At 37.1% G+C, this 19,109-nt stretch overlaps 2 protein-coding genes across 6 annotated transcripts in view; one reads left to right on the top strand and one right to left on the bottom strand.

The window, feature by feature from the left end:
* Window positions 1-2,441: 2,441 nt before the first annotated feature.
* Window positions 2,442-19,109, bottom strand: part of PPAT (phosphoribosyl pyrophosphate amidotransferase) — a 41,219-nt gene continuing 24,551 nt past the window's right edge. For 2 of the 3 annotated variants that reach the window (XM_061420251.1, XM_061420252.1), the window contains exons 2-11: window positions 16,853-16,919; window positions 12,386-12,592; window positions 11,261-11,373; window positions 11,012-11,157; window positions 10,285-10,357; window positions 9,384-9,535; window positions 8,572-8,699; window positions 7,505-7,726; window positions 6,079-6,199; window positions 2,442-4,851 (exon numbers count right to left, since the gene is read on the bottom strand). In XM_061420251.1, coding sequence (XP_061276235.1) covers window positions 4,589-4,851; window positions 6,079-6,199; window positions 7,505-7,726; window positions 8,572-8,699; window positions 9,384-9,535; window positions 10,285-10,357; window positions 11,012-11,157; window positions 11,261-11,373; window positions 12,386-12,592; window positions 16,853-16,919 — 1,492 coding nt within the window. In that variant the 3' untranslated portion in view covers window positions 2,442-4,588. The remainder of the gene's footprint in view (window positions 4,852-6,078; window positions 6,200-7,504; window positions 7,727-8,571; window positions 8,700-9,383; window positions 9,536-10,284; window positions 10,358-11,011; window positions 11,158-11,260; window positions 11,374-12,385; window positions 12,593-16,852; window positions 16,920-19,109) is intronic. The other variant, XM_061420253.1, reaches the window with a different exon arrangement.
* The window catches only part of PAICS (phosphoribosylaminoimidazole carboxylase and phosphoribosylaminoimidazolesuccinocarboxamide synthase), a 47,369-nt gene continuing 46,767 nt past the window's right edge, over window positions 18,508-19,109 (top strand). For all 3 annotated transcript variants that reach the window (XM_061420243.1, XM_061420244.1, XM_061420246.1), the window contains exon 1: window positions 18,508-18,904. In XM_061420243.1, coding sequence (XP_061276227.1) covers window positions 18,523-18,904 — 382 coding nt within the window. In that variant the 5' untranslated portion in view covers window positions 18,508-18,522. The remainder of the gene's footprint in view (window positions 18,905-19,109) is intronic.

The raw sequence follows: 19,109 nt of genomic DNA on the forward strand, positions 1-19,109 counted from the left end.
ACTTTCACATCCATACATGACTACTGGAAAAACGATAGGCTTGACGAGATGGACCTTTATTGGCAAAGTAATGTCTCTGCTTTTGAATATGCTATCTAGGTTAGTCCTAACTTTTCTTCCAAGGAGTAAGCATCTTTTAATTTCATGGCTGCAGTCACCATCATAAGAAGACAATTTCTGCACACAAAAACAAGCTTACATTAAGGTTGCCGTTTACTCTTAAGTGTCTGTGCAGTTCTACTGTTGAGGGGTCTGGATTTTCTCTTTGATCAACAAGAGGGCCGTTTTCCTTAGAGATGTTGACTATACTTACTTGAAACCCAAAGAAGGCATGAGAAACTCACCTGATGCTCTAGGGCAAGATTCTGAGAGGCAATGATACTAATATGATTAAGTGGATTAAGTCTGTCAAAGCACACTTTGCTAGATTCCAGGGAAGTAGAGATAATACCTAAAATTGGTACAGTAAGTAGTATGAGCTAATTATTTAAAACATACAGAGATTAATGGCAGAAAAAAATATTTAAAATGTGGATGCACTATAGAAGACTGGAGATGGCCTCTGCTTTCTTTACTTTAACTATATGCATCTATTTTTATTGTTTTTGTTTTTTAGAGGTAGGACCCTGGTGTCTTTATTTTTGTGATTTTTTTTTTTTTTGGTCCATGGTGTAAGGCATGCGGGATCATATTTCCTGACCAGGGATTAAACCTGTGCCTGCTGCAGTGGGAGCTCGGAGTCTTAACCACTGAAGACTGATAAGTCCCCTGGTATCTTTATTTTTAAACAGACTGTTTTTAAAGCAGTTTTAGGTTCACAGCAAAACTGAGCAGAAGGTACAGAGTTCCCATATGCCCCCTGTGCTGTGCTGTGCTTAGACATATCCAACTATTTGAAACTCCGTGGGCTGTAGCCCACCAGGCTCCTCTGTCTATAGGGATTCTCTATGCAAGAATACTGGAGTGGATTGCCATGCCCTCTTCCAGGGATCTTCCCAGGGATCGAACCCAAGGGTCTCCTGCATTGCAGGTAGATTCTTTACCAGCTGAGCTACCAGGGAAGCCCCCCATATGCCCCCTACCCCCACATATAATAACCTCCACTGTTATCAATTTTCCCCCCACACCAAGTGGTCCATTTGTTACAGCTGATGAACCTACACTGACACATTATTATCACCCAAATTTTCTAGTCTACATTAGGGATCATTCTTGGTGTCATATGCTCTATTCTAGCAGTTCAGTTCAGTTGCTCAGTTGTGTCCGACTCTTTGCGACCCCGTGGACTGAAGCACACCAGGCTTCCCTGTCTATCACCAACTCCCAGAATTTACCCAAACTCATGTCCATTGAGTCGGTAATGCCATCCAACCATCTCATCCTCTGTTGTCCCCTTCTCCTGCCTTCAATCTTTCCCAGCATCAGTGTCTTCTCCAATGAGTCAGTTCTTCACATCAGGTGGCCCAAGTATTGGAGTTTCAGCTTCAGCATCAGTCCTTCCACTGAATATTCAGGACTGATTTCCTTTAGGATTGACTGGTTGGATCTCTTTGCAGTCCAAGGGACTCTCAAGACTCTTCTCCAACACCACAGTTCAAAAGCATCAATTCTTTGGTGCTCAGCTTTCTTTATAGTCCAACTTTCACATCCATACATGTCTACTGGAAAAACCATAGCTTTGACTAGATGGACTGTTGTTGGCAAAGTAAAGTAATATACGATATTATTATAGATATATATTATAACCCGATATATTCTATAGGTTTGGACAAATATATAATCACATTTATTCACCATGATAGTAATACAGAAAATAGTTTGACTAACCTAAAAATTTCCCCTGTGCTTCACCTATTCATCCCTCTCTCCCCACCAACTCCTGGCAACCACTGATCTTTTTATGTCTCCAGTTTTGCCTTTTCTAGAATGTCATATAGTTGGACGCATACAGTATGTACTCTTTTCAGACAGGCATCTTTCACTTAGTCATAGCCATGTAAGTTCACTCCATGTCTTTTCATGGCTTGACAGCTCATTTCTTTTTAGGACCAAATAATATTCTATTGTCTGGATGTACCACAGTTTATTCATTTATCTACTTTATTTTTATTTTAAAGAATACTCCATTCCAACAACACACAGTTTGAAAATCTAAGCCTCCTCTTCTGTGATACCTTCCCTATTCTGGCTAGTGTTCCCCAGAACTTGGCCACTATCTTAGTGCTTACTTAGCACTGCATTTCTAACTATTTTATTCATCCCTTCTACTCCATCAGCAGTTTGCCTGGTTCATAAGAGATGTCCTATTATTGAAATGCATGAATCAGCGAAGTAAGATATAACTAGGTGATGGCAAGAATGGATCCTGAGTATGACTGTCACTATGCTGTTCACCATGATATACTACCTAAAAATCTTTATTTAGAAAAAGTACACACACATTTAAATGTACTCATTACATGTATTTGTCACCAATGCATCACAAGGAATTCACAAAAAGTAGGCTTAGTTTAGTCTACAATATAGATTCTGTGAAAACATATTTCTCATTTTCTCTGCAGCTTACCATACCTATATAAATTTAAAGCAGCTAAACAACATTTGAGATTACACTGATATAAAACTGTAATTCACAGTTCAGAAACTTGTGAAATAAAAGGTCATGGTGGAGAAAGAGTCAGAAATCTGTAAAATTACTAAAGTGTCACAGTACCATTTTCTTTTCTAAAAACATCTCAATAAAACCAAAAACTATGGAAAACACAAAAGTCAAACCAGAGATTTTGGTTTAGTACTTTCCCTGAGTCTCTTGTTTTATTTAAAAAAATCAAATGTAAAAAATGTAAGTAAGGCTAGTTCAAAAGCGACCCAAAGGTCTCGCCTCCTCCATGGTGCCACTAAAAATACCTTTAAGACCAGAGGCTACATACACAAATGGGCCCAGGGTGTTATTCAAATGCCAGTTTGCTTGTGTCCCCAGCGCAGGGTTATGTGGCCACTGCTGCCTGCCACATATGGGCTTAAAGAGCTGCCAACGGTTTCTCTTGCCTGCCATGACACAACATATGAAACTAAATACGGAATGAAGAGAAAAAGACTATGGTTATTAATAAATATTATAATTCTAGGTGGATTTGGACACTATGTACACCACATCAAGGTCAGTTCAGTTCAGTCAGTTCAGTCGCTCAGTCGTGTCCCACATCAAGGTAATGCACCTAAAAAACACTTTGTTTTAAAAAGCTTACATAAGCAAGGGCTTTGGGCAAGTCGCCTCAGATGTTAACAAACAGTTAAAAAAAACAAAACCTTAAAAAAGTCTAATTCATTAGATCTCAGTAAAGTAGAATAAGTGGTAAATTAATGAGTCGATGCTTGGAATTAGATGAGTACACTGACTGGAAAAGGCTGTTGTCTCCTTGTTCCTTAAAATTGGCCCCTACAGTGTTTCTACTTGATCATCTCATTGCATACACATGTTTGAAACTGATCAAGCACTTCATTAAAGGACATATAATCCAATGAAGGATAAAACATTTGTTAGAATCTAAAAAAATGTATCTTTTACTTCAAATGTACTAGGTTACTTTCTGTGCTTCTACCATAAGGGCACTAAGTAGTATGGATCATATTAACACTTTCTAGTCAAATGTAAGAAAATTTTTTGCACAGACATCTTTTTACAATCAGGGCATTTCAGAGCTAGGTGGCAAACTGTGTCCCCCTTTTGAAATCTTGACTGCAGACCAACAGCCAACATTTCAAAAGCTAATTCACTGTCTTAACATTGGGAGGTGGAATGATGGCTCTAACCACCAAAATAACTGCTAGTTATTGAATTTAATAATATAAACACCTCATCGCACAGGTGAGGAAAGTGAGGCACAAAACGTTTTTTTTTTTTTCTTTTTTAAGAGAACTGTAGATGATAGATAACTTTGGGGTATAATGGATTCAAGTTTAATTGAATCTGATGTATTGAATCATATGATATATAATGAACAATGAACTCACATGTCCTGTTTGCATCACAACACCCTAGTCTAACCTCTTGCAAACTCTTTAAAGCATGGACCTGGCAAATGACACTTAACCACTTGTCTTCTCTAACCAAGCTAACTAATGCTTGAGAGAAAAAAACCAAACAAAACACATATTGTTGTATGAAATGCAATTAGCAATGTTCAATTATGAAAATATTCCATAAATGAATTTCAATAACTCTTAAACATTCCACAAAATTTCCTAAGAACCTGTGAGAGTACAATACCTGGCAATCCTCTCTAAAACAGAAATTCACCTATCTGCTGCATTACTGCTGATGATCTGAAATGTACATGACCTCTAAAAAATAACAGTACTGAATAAAACTGAAAGGATCACCCAAGTTCCTACATAATACCGAAGTATTTATCCAGGATTACTGAATAAATCATAGCAATTTGGTATCCTTTTCAGAAAAAAAAAATCTCAAAACTTACAGCACAAGCATTTATTGTACCAACTGAGTAACAGTAAATGAAGGTATAACCACTACAGCTTCTTCACCAACTTTTGTGTCCTGAAATATCATGTCTGCCTCTGGCAGCTACCATTCCAATTCCACAGGGTATTTTCCAGTCAGACAAGCTGTACAATGATTATTCTTTTCAAAACATTGCAGACCATTCTCATTTTCTTGAATCATAGTATCTTCCTTTGTACAATGACCATTGTTTTCAAAGCACTGCAGACCATTCCCATTTTCTTGAACCGCAATGTCTTGGTTTTTCACTCTCTGTTTTTTCAATGTTCCTTCTTGTACAGATGAAACCAGCCCTTCTACTGACAGATACACAACACTGTTTGCTCCTAAAGGGGGAAAGAGGGGGAAAAGGTCATGACACTTCCTTTGGAAAGGAAGAACTGCCTAACAGAGAATAGTTACAAACAGAAAAACATAAGCCAGAATAAAAATTTCTCCTTTAGCCTCTCTTTTTTATTTTTTTAAAATTTCAATTATTTACTTATTTATTGGCTGCATGGCTTCTGGGATCTTAGCTCCTCGACCAAGGATTGAACCTGGGCCCTCAGCAGTAAGAGCTCATAGTCCTAGCCACTAGACTGCTAGGGAATTCCCTCCTTTAGCCTCTCTTAAAAAAAAAAAGGAGGGTAGTGGTGGTGGCTGGAGCATCAATAAAACACAGGATCTTTATTATTTTTTTAAATTTTAAATTTGAATTTAAGGGATAATATAATTTAAAATAGCACTGGAGAATCTGTGTCTAAAATGGATTCAAAAGGCTTCAGGAGTCAGTTTTCTTAAATAATAGATTTTGAAGTCAGGAAGATCTGGGTTCACATTTAAGCTCAAGGTCATTTACTTTTCCCAGGTCTATATTTTTTATCTATCAGATACGGGAAATACTAACTATAGCATTTTCATAATATTATTACAATAATGTAGATATGGTCCTGGCAAAGAATGAGTGTTCACAATGTATCAGTTGGGTAATGTTCAAAATACTTAACTGCTAAGGTAGAGACACAACCAGGCATGACCAGTCAAGAGAAACACCAGCCCTAAAGCAAAGAATGTGGTGGACATACCATACATGGATGAACATGTAGATGATATTTATAGTTTATACCTCACCTGAATTTGAAAGGTAAATGTCTTCCCAGGATGACCTCCATCTGCAAGTCTTCTGACCTCATTGTTAATGATGAGTCTACACAAGCTTTTCACTTTTGATTTGTACCCACATCCAAATTGTTTTATTAGAAATCTGTGGTGAAAGTACTTATTTTTCTTCTGATCTGAGCTTCGGGAGATGTGAACTGATATGTGGCTCTCTGCTGTGAAAGCCCTTCTTCCTTCTCCTGCAAGCTCACCTGGCCTAGCTCTCCTATCACAGCACTCACTATGGTGTCCATATACACCAGGCACTCCCACTGTTCGTCTGCTCAACATATATAACGTCTTCTTTCAACAAATATTGAACACTATTTTTCATGAAAAATGTAAAGATTGATAAGCTTGGATTTTCTGTTAAAAAATGAATAAAGATCAACGTTTATAGAAATTTTGATACCTACCTAGATAGTCTGAAATATGCTCAAATTCTGGTTTATTGGCAATAAGCTCTTCTTTTGTTGGTATGTTTATTCCCATGAAGCATGGATATCTAATTGGTGGTGAAGCTACGCGAATATGTACCTTGGAAAGAAATCATTTCATGCACTTATTAGTTCGACGTTCACTGGAAGAACAATTATGCAAAATTCTGTCACTGGCAAATGCAACATAAAATTGTTTTATAGAATGTTTTAAAAACATATGGGCAGCAAAGCACACTACAAAATTTCTTTCAAAATAATAGGTAGAAAAAAATCATGTGATATACATACAGACCTCCAAATGTTAAGTCAGAATTACTTTTAGAATTAACTTAAAGAACGACCAAGAATCCTACTTGAGCAGCCCTGTTCTAGACCCTAAAGTGACCTGGACACGAATTCTGAAATGTTAGCCACTTTTAAAGGGCTCTTTATACAGAGCTTCCCATTGTTTCTTTCTGTCACCAACTGACAAGGACATTTCTTTCTTCTGATCTCTCATTTTTCATTTATTACATTCCTAGGACCACCTTCATTTTTCTAACACTTGAAAGGAACTTTTGCCTACCTCTTATTTTACCATTTTATTAGTAAAAAGAAAATAGCACCTACCAGGATATTAAAAAAAAAAAAAAAAAAAACCTTACTATTACAAAGAGCTATGTTTGTCTACTTTTTTAAATCTATCATTATTTTCTAACTTTTGTCAGGAAAATTTACAAAGCTATAATCAGTGTCCACATTTACTTTTTACCTTTCTTATAACAGCAAAGATTTCCCCATGTTTAGCAATCTTTACAGTTTTTAATGGTTGCATTGTATTTCATCATATTGATGTATCAATTTACCAAATCATTTCCTGCTGGTAGATATATAAGCTATTTCCAGTTCTTGTATTTATTTGTGTCTTATTCTTTTTTTACTATAGTATGGGTGCTGAACTAACTTTACACTTTTTTGTCTTCATTACATCATTTTCACAGAATTCCAAACAGAGTATCATAATCATAACTAGTCATTAAAAAAGGCTAGAAATCTTAAGCATAATTATCTTAGACTGTCATATTGCTTTGTATATCATTTTCTCCACAATGGATTTTATTTCTAAATCTAATCAACTATTAGTAAATGACACATCTCATTTAGTAATATGAATTACTGAAGTATTTAGTTAGAATAAGCTTTGCGATTTGATAATATAACCCAGTGGGTCAAATTATTACAGTAGGACTGCTTCTACATCTTCATAAAAAAAGTAATCAATATCCTACAAATTTAAAAGTATTCTATTTTGTGATTTGTTAGTTTTAAATTAGGTTTATAAAAATTTTAACATAAAATTTTGCCGATTTTATCATATTGTAAATTATTGGTGCTTTAGCACAGGTGTTTTAATATTACTTACCTCTTTTGCACCAGATTCTTTGAGTAACTTGATTATGGGTGAGATGGTATTGCCTCTCACAATTGAATCGTCTACAAGAACAATTCTTTTTCCTTTAAAGTTGTCTGACAGTACTCCAAATTTTTTCGCAACACCAAGTTGTCTTAACCTCATGTTTGGCTGAATGAATGTTCTTCCTACATACCGGTTTTTACACAGCACCTCCACGTATGGAAGCCCACACTAACAGAAGGAATAAAAGGACAATGAGCAGCACAGACATGGAGAACGCAAGGGCCCTGTTTTCTCTAGGTCATGCTTCCATTAGAACATGTATGTAAAAATTTTAAATGCAGTTATAATTTTGAGCTCTCCATCATCAGATTACAATTTTCCTTCACTATCTAAACTGTAGGGAAGCCAAGGCAAGAAGAAAAATTATCAAAAGTTTTCTACTTAGCGGGAAAACAATTCATTTTACTAGAATTTGTAATGTTTCTTTCTTACGTATTGTTATTTCTCTATCTTGGAAGGAAATGCTAAGAATGTGAACACATGACAAAGAATAAATCACTATGAGAAAAAGGAACATATTGTATGCATATTATTTCTTTAAAAAGTTCATAAACTGAACTTCCCAACACAATGAATGTTGGGTATTATACCCCAGAATCACTATAATTATATAATCTACTTGGTTATGAAAAATGCAGTTAAGCATAGTACTAAGAACATTATACAAAATTAAAAAAAATAGCTTTATTACTACCCACACTCAGCAGGAAAGAATACACCAGTGGCTTATGAGGGTACTTTATAATAAGTAAATATTACCACTAAACTCAATAGATAGTATGATGTTATCTTTCCAAAATGAGGAGATCATTCTCCTCCTCTTTGGGTGAATTTTTTGTGGATCCACTAAAAAACAGTGCCACTAAATGAAAAGGCTGGAAAATAAGTAACTCTTTAAAGAAACAATGTTTTTTTCCTTACTCATAAATTGATGAGTTTCTCTTTATATACATGAATTGCTAATCCCAGTGCTAAATAAGCAATTCACTGTGTGTTAATGAAGAGAAAAATACCTTTGTTGCGTAACCAAGAGCAGCAGGTGTAGCGGATTCTGGGACAGTGCTAACCAAATCTGCATCCACGGGGGCTTCAATGGCCAGCTGCTGACCACAGCGATATCTTACTGTGTAAACCATCTGGTCTAGAATATTTGGAAAAGGAAATAGATTTTTACTTAGTATAATATAGCCCAGCATATCATTATTGGAAGAGACTAGCTTGTTAGAACTCTATAGAATTGAGTACCAAAAGAAAAGCACGACAAAAAAAACACTAAAGTGGAAACTCATAAATCAGAGGGAATTCACTCTTAAAAAAAAAAAATTAACCTTGGGATTCCCCTAGTGGTCCAGTGGTTAAGAATTCAACTTGCAATTCAGGGGACGAGGATTCAATCGCTGGTCAGGGAACTAAGATGCTGCAGAGCAGCTAAGCCTGTGTGCTCTGGAAACTTCATGCCACAACTAGAGAGCCAGGCTGCTGCAACGACTGAAGCCACTAGACAGCCAGCGTGCTGCTGAAGCTGGTGCGCTGCCCCAAGAGTCCATGCACCACAACAAAGATCCCACATGACATGATGAAGCTCTGAGGGGCCACAACTAGGCCCCGAAGCAGCCAAATAAATGTAAGTTAATTGATTAAAAAAGTTAACCTTAATACATAGCTAAAAATCATAATCTTTACTCCAAAAAGGAAAAAAATCTGACAGAGGAACTGTGATCTTTTCACAACATATAACTGTGCCTTCAAAGCCTTTGGGCCCAAGCACTTTTTTGTTTCAATGAGATAACAGATTTATATCAATAGTTAGAGATATTTTACTTACTTTCAAATATACTATCTGGTCTTGCAAAATAAACATATTCAAAGATGCAGAAAGCCATTGCGTTTCCTTCAGACCTTGGTATAATATCAAGAGTTTGGATTTTATGTCTGGATATCTCCACAATTTCTCCAGGCAAGACTTCACGGTAATATCTTGGGAAACAATGTTAAAGGAGACTTGAAGTAAACCAGTCCTTAAGGCTAATTATCTATTATAAAGAACACAGAGTCCCTTTCCTTATAATGGAAAAAGGGTTCAGTTTAATATAAAGTCTATTGGCTTAAAAAAGACAGTATTCCTTCAACAGTAATTTCTATAAATCTGCTACCCTACACTTGAATTTAGAATTTTAAAAAATAAAAGTCCTGCATTTTATTGATTTGTAACAGAATGAAGGTTAAAGAGAACATTTTTATCCTGGCTTAAATTTTTTTGCTCTTAACTATTCCTTGTTGAGGAGATTCTTCCTTTCTAAAATAGGTCTCACGGTATTTTGAAAACAAGATCCCAGTTCCAGGATGAGAAGGTACTACTGGCACGTTAGGGTTTCCCTAGTGGTTCTGTGTAAAGAATCTGCCTGCCAATGCAGGAGACATGGATTTGATCTCTGGGTTAGGAAGATGCCCTGGAGAAGGAAATGGCAATCCCCTCCAGTATTCTTGCCTGGGAAATCCCAAGGACATAGAAGCCTGGTGGGCTACAGTCTATGGGTTTACAGAAGTCAGACATGACTTAGCAACTAAACCAGGACATTAATGTTAGTGCAACTGCTGAGCACAATGTACAAAAGAAACTGCATTTAAAAGCATGTGTTTTGGCAGACATTAGAAGCAAAACTTTCATGTAAAAATTTTTTTAATTGACATGGAAAAGTTGTTACGCTGAATGCTACAAAATTTACCTTGCACCGATAGATAAAAAGCTACAAGATTCTGAAGACACCACCCATCCTTCCGTTTCTGATGTTTTTTTTCCTGTAAATCACAAGACAATCAATTCAGTTATTGAATTCAAGAAATTTAAAAGAGGCTACCTATTTTAGGAGAACAGTTAAACACCAATTTTATAAACAAAAGAACTCATACACTATCCATGACTATGACTTTAAGAACTCTTCATTTGACTAGTACCAAAGATAAGATTACAAGCTTCCTATAAACAAAATGATTTCATGGCTTGAATAAGACATCTGACAAGTCAAAAAGAAAATCACTGAAATCATACTGCACAAATGAAAAAGCTGGGCAAAGGATATGAATAGGCCGTTCAGGCAGGACAAAACAGGAATGCCCATTAAATGTATTAAAAGTGGCTCATCCTCAGAAATACTCAAGGAAATGTACTTTAAAAACTAAGTGCCAAGACTTCCCTGGCAGTCCAGTGGTTTAAAAGTTGGTGCTTCCAATACAAGGAGTACGAGTTCGGTTACTGATCAGGGAACTAAGATCCCACGTCCTACCTGGAGTGACTAAAAAAGAGGAAAAAACTAAGTGCCACTTTTTTCTTTTTTACCTAGCTTTTTTATTCAATAAGTTCCTAATACCTAAAGATTTCAGGGTGTGCCAACAGTAGGACAATGACTTGGAAAAGCATTATGAAATTATTGTATTTCTTTTGACGTTCATTACCTTTATCATTTATATCAGAAATAGGAATAAGACGACCAATGCATAAAGGACGATTTCCATAGGGATCTCGGACTGCATAAATCACATCTTTGTGCATTATAAGCAGAGAATATGCTGTGGGTGCTTCCTTCATTAAATTTTTAATCCTGCAATCAGTTAAATAATTCAATGAATAATTTTCATTATAAACGCATGCAAGACAAAGGTCTCATTATCACAGCTGCAAGCTCAGTCTACTTTTATAATTACCTAGCTACCCAGTCTGGGGTGTCATCTTGTTCCTGAGGAGGGGTATAAGCCAGTAGCTGGGTGATCATTTCACTATCAGAACTTGTTGACAGACCAATACCATGACGCAGAAGCTATTTAGAAAGAAGAAAAGTCATAATCAATAGAGGGGAAACTTCAACTCACCCTTCACCCAAGAGCCTGCCATCACAGAAAGAGATCAGATATTGTGTGGATGCTGTTATGAAATCCTGCATTCTACCAATGGTAGGTATATATATCTAATAATATACTAATAATATACTGTATATCTACTGCTGGAGCCAATGGGAAGTCTCTGAAGCTTTTCAAATAGGGGGATAAAAAAGTGCTTTAGGAGGTATACAGGAAAGCCTTTGAAAACGAAGTTTGGAGGAATGTAGACCTGCAGTAGGTAGGTGGGGAGGCAGATGGGGACGGCATGAGGGTTTGGGATTGTGGTTCTAACTTTTTCAGTCCACTCCTGACAAACAGGACACATTCCCGTAAGAGTGGCACACTGCGGTAGGGACTTTCAGCCCAGGTTTGCTGGCGGTGGTGATGGTGGCTACCTACCCTCACTGATCAGCCCCGATGCAGTGAAACGTGCTGAGATGAAGCTGAGTACCTGCCTAAGGGGCTAGGTCTAGAAATAATGAACAAGGTGTTGTTTATAATTGAACTTTTGGTGGTGATCTCTAAAGAGTGAGTTTTAAAATAATTTTTACTTCATATTCATATTTTTGATTTAATAAAAAATTTGTTTTCATTTGGTAGCAAAAAACTTTATGATTACAATGACAATGCCAGAGCCTAAGAAGAGGGTAGGACAAAGTTCTGGGAATAAATCAGTTTTCCAAATCACTCTTCCAAAACAATGCATCAGAATCACCTCAGGAGCATATTACACTGCAGATTAAGCCACCTCATTCCCACCCCAGACTCTGGGGGGAATATCTTAGAATTTGTAATGAGAACAAGTACTCTGGGTAATTCTGTTACAGTTGTCCTTTGCAATTAGGTAACAGGTGGCAACAACAAGATAATACACTTTACCAAGATCCTCCATACTTCTTTTCAATAATTTATCACAATCATGAAAAAAGCATTAAAAAAAAACACCCTTACCTTTTTCCTTAAGCGCGCAGCATTAACTAATTCGCCATTATGTGCCACAGCTATTTTTCCATGAAGTGTTTCAACAACAAAGGGCTGGCAATTTTCTAATTCACAGTTTCCTGTTGTGGCATACCTTGTGTGTCCAATTCCAAGATTTGAAGTATATAATTTCTTCAAATTGTCTTCAGTAAATACGTGATTTACAAGACCCATTCCCTTGCAAAGTCAAAATAAAAGCTCATCTTAGGGAAAAAAACACTAGTAGCACTGTTATTGGAGAAGGCAACGGCACCCCACTCCAGTACTCTTGCCTGGAGAATCCCATGGACGGAGGAGCCTGGTAGGCTGCAGTCCATGGCGTCGCTAAGAGTCGGACACGACTGAGCGACTTTACTTTCACTTTTCACTTTCATGTATTGGAGAAGGAAATGGCGACCCACTCCAGTGTCCTTGCCTGCAGAATCCCAGGGACGGGGGAGCCTGGTGGGCTGCCGTCTGTGGGGTCGCACAGAGTTGAACATGACTGAAGTGACGCAGCAGCGGCAGCAGCAGCACTATTATAAGCTTCTGCTCAGACAATTCCAAATTAGAAAATGAAGTTCACTTAATTTCCCTGTGCTTCAGAATTCTAATCTTTAAAAAAAAAAAAAAAACTAACCTAATTGTAAGAACTGTAAAGCATTAAAATATATATCTGTGGTGGAATTCATATAACAAAATTAATCATGCTTGTTTTATAAGATTGTTGTTTAGTCACTAAGTCGTGTCTGACTCTTTTGCCATCTCATGGACTGTAGCCCTCCAGGCTCCTCTGTCCATGGAATTCTCCAGGCAAGAATACTGGAATGGGTAGCCAACCCCTTCTCCAGTGGATCTTCCTGACCCAGGGATTGAACCCGAGTCTCCTGCACTGCAGGCAGATTCTTTACCTACTGAGTCACCTGTTTCATATGATGCTGCTAAGTCACTTCAGTTGTGTCCGACTCTGTGCGACCCCAGAGACGGCAGCCCACCAGGCTCCCCTGTCCCTGGGATTCTCCAGGCAAGAACACTGGAGTGGGTTGCCATTTCCTTCTCCAATGCATGAAAGTGAAAAGTGAAAGTGAAGTCACTCAGTCACGTCCAACTCTTAGCAACCCCATGGACGGTAGCCCACCAGGCTCCTCTGTCCATGGGATTTTCTAGGCAAGAGAACTGGAGTGGGGTGCCATTGCCTTCTCCGTTTCATATGATACTTCTTGATAAAACATTGAAGAACAGATGTACTAAGTGGTAACATCTGTCAACTATAATCAACTAAATTATAATTTTAAATTCAAAGTATGTTAAAGTATTCAAATAAATGATAACTTGTCTGAGTCAATCTAGCAAATTATCACTGGGAGAGAAATGCACCGTAGAAGAACAAATAAAAACGTTGACCCTTGAACAATACAGCTTGGACTGCACAGGTCCACTTATTCATGGATTTTTTTTTTCCAATAAATATATCAGAAAAAAATTTTTGGAGATTAGCAATGATATAAAAATACAGTGAGCCATGTAGCCTAGAGTAAAAAATTTAAGAAACTGAGTATGTCATGGATGCATAAAATATTTGTAGATACTAATCTATTTTATCATTTACTACCATAAAAATATACAGAAACCTATTATAAAATGTTAACATTTATCAAAACTTATGCACACAAAAAACACAAACCATAACTGGTGCTATTTGCTTTTTCAAGAAATGTAAACAAGCATAAGGGTGCAGTATTAAGTAACTGCATAAAATGAACTGTAGTCCATACTGCACTACTGAAATTATTTTGGAGCCACCTCCTGTTAATATTGTGGGGAGTTCAAGTGTTGCAAGTATCCACTTGAATGCAAGTATGCCATCTGATGTTAATCACCTCTGGGTGAGCCACTCATCTCTACATTAAGTTGCTTACTGTAGTGAAAAGTCTCCTCTCCCAGTTATTGAGTATTTTTCTTCGTGTTCAGTGCAATACTGTAAACCTTGAATGACACCACAGGACTCATACAAAGTGACACTGGTGACACTGGAAGTGCTCTCAAGAAGTAAAGCCGTGACTTTACAAGAAAAAGTTGCATTGCTTGAGGTCTCCTGTAGATTGTGGCCTACAGCTGTGGTGGCCCTGCCATTTCAAGATAAATGAATCCAGCATAAAGACCATTGTAAAAAAAAAAGAAAGGGAAACATATGAAGCCATTGTTGCAGCTATACCAGCTGGCACAAACACTATGTACTTTTTGTAAAACACTCTTTTATCTCATATTGAAAATGTAGCTCTTAGGTGGGTTCAGGATCACTGTAAGAAAGGCATACCTATTTAATAAGATTTGAGAAAAAGTGTAGTTATTTAAATGATGACAAGGCAAAAGGAAGGTGAAGGATCTAAAGCTGGAGAATTAAATGTCAGTGAAGGATGGGTGGAGATTTTTAGGGAGAAGTTTGGCTTAAAAAACATCAAGATTTAAGGCCAGAAAGGATGGACTAACTCTCTGGTTTTATGCAAATGCAGTAGTGTTTATAATTAGGACTGCCCTTATCTACAAGTTTCGAGCCCCTGAACCTTGAAGGGAAAGGATAAACAGCAGCTGCTAGTCTTCTAACTCATGATTGAACCATAAAGCTTGCACAACATGAACTCTTTTTCTGGATTGGTACCATTCACTGATGCTTTATTCCTGAAGTCAGGAAGTACCCTGCCAGTAAAGCACTGCTTTTTAAAGTTCTGTTGATATTGGGCAATGCCCTTGGCTACTCAGAACCCCATAAGTTCAACAGTGTTGAAGCCAAGTGGCTGAAGTGATCTGCTTGCTCCCAAACATGACATCTCTCATTCAGCTCGATGTCAGGGGATCATAAGGACTTTCAAGGCTCATTACACATGGTACTCTATGGAAAGGACTGTCAGTGCCATGGAAGACAACCCCAACAGAAAGAATGGCATGAAAGTCTGAAAGAATTACACCACTGAAGATGCCACTGTCGTTATTAAAAAAGCTGTAAAAGCCATCAAGCCTGAGACAATAAATCCATGCCAGAGAAAACTGTGTCCAGAGGTTGTGCATGACTTCACAGGATTTACAATAGAACTAATCAAGGAAATCACAAAAGAGATTGTGGATATGGCAAAAAATTAAAAATAACTGATGGAGATGAGTGCTTTTGAACCAGTGCCAGGTGACGAGGAAGAAAACATGAAGAAAGCAGTGCCAGAAAACAAACTGACATCAGACAGTCCAGCAGAAGGGTTCTGATTGTTTAAGACTGCTTTTGACTTATTTTACGATATAGACCTTTCTAAGGGCACTAAACTAAAGCAAAGGGTAGAAGGATGGTATTGTACAGAAACATGTTTAGAGAAGTAAAAAACCAAGTAAGTGAGACAGAAACTATGATGTATCCATCAAGCTACACCCGGTGTGCCTTCCTCTCCTGCCTCCCCTCCCACCTCCACTATCTCCTTCCACATCCGAGACAGCAAAACCAACCTCTCCTCAGCCTACTCATCATGAACGAGGACTACTAGGATGAAGAACTTTATGATGATCCACTTCAATTTAATGAACAGTGATTAATCATCATATTGTACAGTTAATAAAGTTATCTTACTGTGGACTGAGCGACTTCACTTTCACTTTTCACGTTCATGCATTGGAGAAGGAAATGGCAATCCACTCCAGTGTTCTTGCCTGGAGAATCCCAGGGACGGGGGAGCCTGGTGGGCTGCCGTCTATGGGGTCGCACAGAGTCGGACACGACTGAAGCGACTTAGCAGCAGCAGCATTGTGGATGTGTGAGAGGCTTTGTGTGAAAATCTAATAACTATATGGTGAAAACCATATGGACATTTTTGTGTCAGTACCATCACCATCACCTAAGCAGTCCATGTGTAGAACATTATGTGCAAGACTGGTGTTAAAGTGGATAGCCCATCCTTACACTGGCATAAAGTAATGATATTTTATAACAATTCACTTATTAGTAGTATAGGCTAGGCAACCAAAAAGCAATCATATTGCTATTTCTTTGTTATCAATGCATGAATTGTTATACCCTAAACAGGAATTTTTTCACATTATCTTTTCATTTTCGAGGTCTATGTTAGCAATACGTATACCGTCCACAGTGTTCTGTACCAACTTAAGACTATACTAACATAGATACCGACAACTTACATTATAAACAGTCAACATAAGCTTATTGTATCAACAAAGACAGTACTGTACTATAATTTCTATTCCTTATGATTTTAATAATATTTTCTTTTCTCTAGCTTACTTTATTGTAGAACACTATATATAATACATATGACATACAAAATATGTTCCTATACTGTTAAAGGATCAACTATGCTTCTACATACAAATTATTTTTATTCAAAGTCCCCCCCCTATATATTAGCTGTCTTCTGACTATTGTTACTTTTATCATCAACACTTTTCAATGTTTAAATATACCTTGTGTGTTTTGAATGTGGGTACGGAATTGCCATCACTGGTCACGATACCAGCACTCTCCTGACCCCTGTGAAGATAAAAAGGTGTCAAACTGTTAAATTTACCCCATTGATCAATTTCTTAATGGATCTTACGGAACATGCTTTTCTCAATAACATCCACGAACTCAGTCTGACACATTAAATGCCACTAGCATCAGTGCCACTTCCACTCAGGATGATGACAATGATTAGAAGAGCAGATGAGACTGAGCTATGACTAATAAGCCAGGCACTGTCTTAAGCATGTATACGAATGATCCAATTTATTAGGCTTTCAAAACAATCCAACGAAGTAGTAACTATGATTACTATTCACATTTTACAGATAAGGACAACACTAAAGAAACAGAATTAACTCATCCGGTATCACACAGAGAATGGTGGCATGGCCAAGATTAGGACACAGACAACCTGACTTCAGACCCTGTGCTTGTAACCTCTTTAATAGGTGACCTCTAAATAAGGTTGAGTATGTAGATAAAAATTAAAAGCCCCAAATAAAATAGCAGGTAAAATGTTTGTGGGTACTGGAATCATTACATTTTTTTGTTTTGTTTTGCTTTTTTGCACTTCCCAAATTTCTTCTGACAAATAACTATCTCTTTTTTCATCAGAAAACAAATGCTGCTTCAAAAAGCCCTAAGCTGATCAGGCACTCTGTATCTCATTTCCTGACTTAATGCTATTAGGTGAGAATACAGAGAAAGCCAGAAGCTAGGTTTCTAGCTCAGTAGGGTAACACACTGGTAAGACTTTAAAGGATCTGAACCACAGTGGAGTATAAACTCAAAAGATAAACTAAACCCTCCACTACTTAACAATTTTTAGTAGTTCTGAACAAGTGCTATAAATACTAGATGTTTGTTAACAAATTTTTGTTCCAAAGAATATGTATCAGGGTAGAAATAAAAGTAAATCTCTACCATATATACATTAACAATTACTAACATGATTTATTTGGTACAAAGGATCTTTTCTAAAATTATAATAGGCATTTTAATGACAAGAGAAACTACAAAATTAAATGCATTTGCAAAGTAAAAATCTAGAAAATTAAAAGTGAAGTAATTTTGCTAAATTACCAATGCATTACATACTATGAACTATAATGCTGAAAACAGACATGCATAATACTATACATCCTATACAACTGAATAATTTGTGACTTAAGATTAATTTATTTGGTGAAATCATGTGGTCTTTGGTTAACCAATGTCAGAAGAACTAAGTGATTCATATCAGAGGGAAAAAAAATAACCTTAGTCACAAACCTTTGTGGCAGAAAGAACCTCTGCCAACCATTTCCAAAACAAACAAGCAAAAAATCAACAATCATATACTAAATTAGAAATAAACAAACACAAAAAAGGTTTTCTTTCCTTTTTGTCTCAAGGGTAATTTGTTCTTTAAAGCTGAAATGAGTAACCTTAGGGATCCTTTAGGTCCAGGCTTCTTTAATCAGGAAGCCTGCTTATTTGGCAGTTTCTCAAGTTACTCCCCTAGGGCAGCTTGAACCAGTTAAACTAGATCCTTTCAGCTCTTCACAGCTTATTGACAACCAGCCGTCTGGTCTCCTAGGAAACAAAACCTTGGCTAGAAATAGTGAATCATTTCCAGGTCACTTTCAACATGGAGAGTGGAGCAGGAAAGCACTGGACTGAGGAAGAGGTTAAAGCTTTGCTAAGTGTCTGGGCAGAAAAAAATATACGAAAACAACTTTATGGAACACTGAGAAATAAAGGAATATTTATTTACATTGCTAAAAGGCTGCGAGCACTAGGAGTATACAGAGATTGGAAACAGTGCCGGGCAAAGTACAAAAATCTCAAATATGAATACAGAACAGTTAAATATGCCCTCAACTCTGGAGACAGCTCTAAAACTATGAAGTTCTTCCATGATTTGGATGCCATCCTGCAGTATGAACCTGCCACACCATTAACAGAGGAAGATGCAAATGACAGGTGCCTGGCAACGATGAGCCCAAGTGCAGTCCCAGAGACCACCGAAGGTAAAAAGAAAAAGTACCATTCTTTTGCTTTTACCTAACAAACCGTAAGAGAACCAGACTTCTGAGTTCATATGATAAATTTAGCCTGAAATATCAAGGGTGAGAAAAACAACTGACCTGTATGTATATGCTATTTTGCACAAGGTAAAAAATTAATTTTAAAAAATAATTGAAATAATGCCACCATTCAAAAAATCTGTAAAAT

Source organism: Bos javanicus, chromosome 6 (genome assembly GCF_032452875.1).
Source record: "Bos javanicus breed banteng chromosome 6, ARS-OSU_banteng_1.0, whole genome shotgun sequence".
Taxonomy (NCBI): domain Eukaryota; kingdom Metazoa; phylum Chordata; class Mammalia; order Artiodactyla; family Bovidae; genus Bos; species Bos javanicus.